This window comes from Triticum aestivum, chromosome 3B (assembly GCF_018294505.1).
Source record: "Triticum aestivum cultivar Chinese Spring chromosome 3B, IWGSC CS RefSeq v2.1, whole genome shotgun sequence".
NCBI lineage: Eukaryota > Viridiplantae > Streptophyta > Magnoliopsida > Poales > Poaceae > Triticum > Triticum aestivum.
Window position 1 is genome coordinate 58504640 of NC_057801.1, and position 6370 is coordinate 58511009.

The 6370-nt window shown below is 45.7% G+C and overlaps 1 protein-coding gene across 1 annotated transcript; it reads right to left on the minus strand.

Moving 5' to 3' along the window:
* Positions 1–1944: 1944 nt before the first annotated feature.
* Positions 1945–4423, minus strand: LOC123068561 (uncharacterized). Its single transcript, XM_044491163.1, has 3 exons — positions 3448–4423; positions 3044–3273; positions 1945–2914 (listed from the first exon to the last, which is right to left on the minus strand). The coding sequence occupies exons 1-3, from the start codon at positions 4280–4282 to the stop codon at positions 2171–2173; spliced, it is 1809 nt and encodes a 602-aa protein (XP_044347098.1). The 5' UTR covers positions 4283–4423; the 3' UTR covers positions 1945–2170.
* Between the last annotated feature and the right edge of the window lie 1947 nt (positions 4424–6370).

A 6370-nucleotide genomic window follows, 5' to 3' on the forward strand; every position in this document is an offset into this window, starting at 1 on the left:
AGTCTATGATTTTTTAATTTGTGAACTTTCGTTAAAATTCATGAACATCGTTTAAATCCATTTATCTTTTTTCATTCCTGAACCTTTTTTCATGGCTTTTCAATTCACAACATTTTTAAAAATCCATGAACAAGTTTTTACTTAACAAAATAGAAAATGCATTACCTATTTTTCTTTCTGAGTTAGCAGTAGAGAGAGCTAAAAAAAGGCCAAGTGAGCAAGCGGAGTAGCAGCTGAGTTGAGGTGAGCCAGCAAGAGCTTTAATAGACGATCCATGTGATTGTTATACTGGCAACCCCACGGTTTCAGCATGAATAAAATCTCCCAAGCCGAAAGTCCTCTTCTACTATTGAGCTCAAATGAGCACGGGGTGAATAGTAAAATAGAAAATAGCGTGTAAAAATTTGAAAAATCTAAAAAAATTGAGGCAAACTTTGATAAATGCTTTGTGTGCTTGCTAAATTTCATCACGACATAACATTCATGGAAGTCATGACAAAAAATAACTCCATTAGTAGTATGGTAATAAACTTACACACTCACCATGCAACTTAAATCAGACTTTGATATTTTAGAATTTTAACTGGGTCAAGGCCAAGATTTAGGGGGCTCGAGGCCCGTAAATTCAAACAATATGATAATCAAAGCATGTGAGTTGACCCAATTAATTTGCACAAAGATTGTCGTTTAATCTACCTTATCACATTTCCACCGCAGAAACATGAATTTTAGATAACAAAATAAAACTGTAAAAGCATATAATTTGGTTCAAACTCGGTAAATTATTATACATTTGATATTCTTGACTAATTCTCTAGAGATATAAGATTGTCAAAACAATATGCACACGATGGCATATAGTAGTGTACGATTAAAGGTAATTCGGTTTCAATCTTTCAACATTAAACTGGATTCTAAGAGGCTAATGCACTAGTAGAAAACAGGGCATCAGTCCCGGTTCCAGAGGGCCTTTAGTCCCGGTTCTGCAACCGGGACTAAACAATCAGGACTAAACAATGCTACCAGAATAATACAAGTCAGTAAAACCAGACTACTGACTGGACTCTAATTAATCAGACAATAAGACCAATGCAGATTAATCAACACAGAAATGCTTCCACACGACATATCTTAAAAGTCAGTCTTACATACAATAAATGATAGTTGGACACTTCTATTATCCAGGAGAAAGTGGAGTGCAACATGTACTGCCAATATGAGCGGCAGTAGAGGGCACACAGTAATACCCATTCTGAAGGTTGTGTTATTGTTTCACGTGGCCTTATTCTGAAGGCAAGCAGAACAGATTGAAGTAATGCTGACCTAGCCAATCCAAAGGCTTGCACTGACACAGCCCTGCATAACTTACCTTCACTAAGAAGGCTGAAGCAAAAAAAAAAAAAAGAACATAGCCAAAGGAAGGAAAGGATGTCTGAAAACCTGTGGAGATACTTTGTTAAGAAACAATGCGTCCAGATGTGATTTTTGTAATGCATAAACTGGCATGCATGCAGGAACATCTGTGACCAGTAATGTGACCGATCTCATGTCACGCGCCGCGCAACTGATATATGGCTCCAGTTTACAGATAATTAAGGAAGAAAAATTGTATTGCATGATGAAAACAAGTAAGCAAGTCTGTCATGCACCTGAAGAAGATTCACTTGCTTCTTCAAGTAAAACTAAATTGTCTCTGTCTAATCAGACTGCATAAACTGAAAAAGAAAAATGCTACTGCATAAACAGTTCCTTCAAGCAAATGTGTCATGCCAGCAGGTAGAAGTCTCATGCTATGCTACCATAATAATACAAGTCAGCAACCACAAGAATACTCCCTCCGTTCCTAAATAGATGACTCAACTTTGTATTAAAATAGTACAAAGTTGAGTCATCTATTTAGGAACGGAGGGAGTAGTAATTAATCAGAGAACAGACCATAGCAGATCAATCAACACAGAAATGCTTTCAAACAGCATATTAGAAGTCACAGTCAATACACAACCAAACAAACAGGTGCCTGGTGCATCAGTCATAGTTGGACAGGTTATATATATAGCTAATCCGATGCAGATGCATAGCATAAGGCATAGTTGGACACCTTACATATATAAGCAAACACGATGCAGAAATACTACTATAGGTACTTCAACAAGCTAATACCAAGCAGTTCTTAAAAGATTCGTTCCGTGTCAGGCTCTCCATTCAGCCCCACTTGTGTGAACGCAATCTCTGGTTCGTCCCTTTGAAAATCCCTGTCAACAACCGCAAGCATCTCCATGTCCGAAGCAAGACGGGACCAAGCAACACAGATCTCCACCTCGGCACCGAGGAGGCAACACCGACCACGATCTATGTTGCATTCTTGGGCTTCGAAGCAGACCTGAGCTTTTGCAGGGAGAACGCCGGGTGGTGCATAGGCCTGTATTTCAACTTCCAGCTGTCCGCTTGGTTCTACAGAAACAACTTGCCTTGACAGATAAAGGTATCCATCTGAATCCGCAGGTCTTCTTCCATCTTTTGAATCAAGCAGCAAGATTTCCCCAGACGAAGGCTGAGCAACATACTTGAATTCACCATCACTGTCCTCCATAAGTTCCCGTGATGCTGGGGAGCAAGCAACCCGAACACCATGTCCAAAAGGCCACGCCCCATTGTCTTTGACGACGCGTACGCCAAAGATGGTGGCCTGGACCGAACCTAGAAATCGCTCCAAGCGTAACTCCATCGTGCAGAAGCAGTTCTGAAAGCAGATGGTGGATACACCAATACGGCATTGGATTTGGCGGTATGTATCTGTGATCAACGGCCTGTCCCGAGACTTGACACTGCCTTTCACCATAAGCTGGACCTCATAATTAACATAGTCCTCAAAGAAAACAGCACGAGACGGGCCGATCAGGCGCAGATAAGGATCCTGCATGCAAAAGCATCACCATATCAGCCACAGCATTAATTAATAATCAACAAGGGAGGACGCAGGCAGACAGGCAAGAAGATCCCCCAAAAAAAAATGGAGAGCAAATTAATATACCAGCAACCGTACATTTTGAGTAAGTTTTTGGGAGTTGCTCCTATCGCAAAAGAAGAGAAGGTTGCGGTTGTAATCCACGCCATCACGGGCAGCGACCACACCATACACGGACAATGGAAATTTGAAGCCGCCTTTCACCTCTGTAAGCTTGACAGAGAAGATCTGCACGGCAGGTTCTATGCCAGCGCCGCATGGGATGCGCCCAGGTGCCAAGTGTGTAAACTGCATGGAACTCACTGTCGCTGCACCCAAGTAAATCGGCTGTCAGAAATCTAACATGAACAGATACGTGCTAGATAAGCAGCAGAGTAAATCCCCTATTCCCTTGTTAAGGAAGGAAGGACAACCGTCGAAGGTAAACTAATTAAATTAACCAAGAATGAGAAAACAAAGCCGCATGGTTAATTACTACTCACTCTTGTTAAGGAAGTGGCCGCTGCGTCGGCTAAACGCAGTCTCCCAGCCACGACGGAAGGACTCAAACTTGAGCTCCTCGGTAGACATCACCCTCTTCTCCTTGGCTAATTGTGCCTCTGATTTGCCTCTGTCTACCTCATCGTCATCAACACAATCAGTGTCAGCTCGATCATGGCCATCACCGTTTATGGACACTTTTGCCGTTGTGTTGGTGGGAATAGGATCAGGTTTCTCTGATACATCGGTATCTTGGGCATCTGCCTCGATCACTGCCTCAGCATCAATCTCCGAAATTGGTGTGGAGCCGGTGATCCTCTGGACCCCCTCCTCCTCCATGGCTGGCTTGCCACACTCCATCTCACCCTCTTCCTCGTCGTCACCAGAACCATCAGCGCCATCATCATCATCTGAAACTGGATCTGCTCCTAATGTCGAACTCAGATCACTGAGACCATTCATATGCTTCCCCGAGGGGTCCGACAGATCAGAGATCGCGGGGGAGGTGTGGGCAGTTCCGGCGGCTATCCCCATCCGCTTGCGCAAGACCTTGATACGATTGTCGAGAAAACCAAGCCCCTTCTGCGTGCCCAGATTACGGTAGGAGTTGGAAGAATCGAACCTCTCCTTCTCGGGCGTGCCCTTCTCCTTCTTCTGCTTCTTCTTCTTCTTCATCAGCGTATTGCGGAGGTCCGTGAAGAACTCGAGCTCATCAGCAAGGTCAGCTCGATTCCTCTTGAGACGAGGCTGATTCCGCTGCACGACCCCCTCTTCCATCTGCATCTCCAACTCATGAGGCGTCCGCACCTCCTCTTTTGCCGGGCTGCCACCCGCCATCGCTCGCCCTTTTGCGGTTCCCTCGCCGCCCGCCGCACCCAGCCGCCGCCGCCGCCGCCGCCGCCTATCTTAGGGTTTCACGAAAGAGGGATTTTGTTTTTCTTGAGCGATTCTAGGGAAACTTTGGGCTCATCAGTTCGGGCGAGGGGTGGTTATACTTTTAGTTTCTCTCTCAGCCGACCCGCCCGGCCCGGACAAATAGATCGAGAAGCACCGCCCCCGCCGTCCACACAAGCTTGTTATTAGTACTCTATAGGCCCGTAAGGGTTCCTTTTTTCTCTCTTTTTTTTAAAAAAAATATGCAGCCTTGAATAAACGGAAATGATAAATCCCGATCGATGGCAAGTTCAGCCAACTAAACCTGTCATCCTCGCGTCACTTGCCATCGAAAACGTTCGATCTTCCATGGTCAAATTCCGAACGTTCGGGATTTATCCAGGTCCTAAATAAATGGTGCGCCTAGGCGTCAACCGATTGATTTCAGCCGTCCGATTTGTTCCTCCCAGCCATTGGATAGGTCAACGCACGCATGTTGTTCTTCTTCGAATCGCGCCAATCAGCCTCCTGCTTTGATCTCGTTTAGTAGTAGCAAGGCAACAACATGCAGTCGTTGCAAGCATCACGATAACTGTCGGCAAGCGCTACATTGCAGCACCAGGACGCCGCCAGTGAGCGCTCCATCACAGTCCCGAGCATTCCATTGCTGCTCCGAGAGCCGCTGTTGAGTATTGCATCACAGCACCGGGAACTGCGGACGGGCGCTCCATTGCAGCATTGGGATTCGTCGGTAAGCACTCCATTGCAACACCGACCGCTACATTGCAGCTCTGAGAACCGTCATCGAGGGCTCTATTTTGGCAGCTAGCATTGCATAACAGCATCGAGAGCCATCGACGAATGTTGCATCGCAATGCTAGCAGTCGTCATCACCGATGCGCTAGCGCGACCCCGTTGCAGCCTCGGTGGTTGCCTTGTAGCATATGCATCGTCGGTGGCGTTGTGGCGACACCCCGTTGCAGCACCTCCAGCGCCCGTCGTTGCCCGTGCAGCACTAAGGGTCGACAACGAGCCCCGTTCTAGCACCCCCCCCCCACTAAAACAACAACAGTGAGCGGTTGTCATCCTTTCACTTTTGCATCCGTGGCTGGAAAGAATGGTGGTTCCTCCTGACGGTGCACACAAACAGGAGCAAAAGCCTGCAGCTGCCGTGGTCATCGACTTACTGACGTTGGCCTCGATCTAAAGGAAGGGGGAGGGTGTGTGAAGGGAGAGAGGATTTGTAGGAAGGGAGAAAATATGAGGTGGGGAAGACGAAGGACGGGGAGGAAATTATGTGTGGTTGTGAGCCCTCTGATACGTCTCCAACGTATCTATAATTTTTGCTTGTTCCATGCTGTTATATTATCATTGTTGGATATTTTACAATCATTTTATAGCAATTTTATATCATTTTTTGGGACTAACCTATTGACATAGTGCCAAGTGCTAGTTGTTGTTTTCTGCTTGTTATTTATATCGCGGGGAATCAATACCAAACGGAGTCCAAACGCAGCAAAACTTTTTGTGGATTTTTTCTGTACCAGAAGACATCAGATGGGCCAAAAAGTTCCTGAGGGGTGCTCCGAGGGGAGCACAACCCACCAGGGCACACCTGGGGGCCCAGGCGCGCCCCAGGTGGGTTGTGCCCACCTCGGTGACCTCCCGCACCACCTATTTGCTTTATAAATACCCCAATATTCCAGAAACCCTAGGGGAGTCGATGAAAATCAATTCCAGCCACCGCAAGTTCCAGAACCACCAAATCCAATCTAGACACCATCACGGAGGGGTTCATAATCCTCATTGGTGCCTCTCCGATGATGCGTGAGTAGTTCATTATAGACCTACGGGGTCCATAATAGATGTCTTCCTCTCCCTCTCTTTATGATTCTCAATACAATGTGAAGGAAATATGCCCTAGAGGCAATAATAAAGTTGTTATTTATATTTCCTTATATCATGATAAATGTTTATTATTCATGCTAGAATTGTATTAACCGGAAACTTAGTACGTGTGAATACATAGACAAACAGAGTGTCCCTAGTATG

Coding starts and splice junctions, on each gene's coding strand:
- LOC123068561 (XM_044491163.1), bottom strand. CDS start 4,282: ATGGCGGGTGGCAGCCCGGCAAAAGAGGAGGTGCGGACGCCTCATGAG. Junction 3,274..3,447: donor CGGCCACTTCCTTAACAAGA/GTGAGTAGTAAT, acceptor ACTTGGGTGCAG/CGACAGTGAGTTCCATGCAG. Junction 2,915..3,043: donor CCCAAAAACTTACTCAAAAT/GTACGGTTGCTG, acceptor TTTTGCATGCAG/GATCCTTATCTGCGCCTGAT.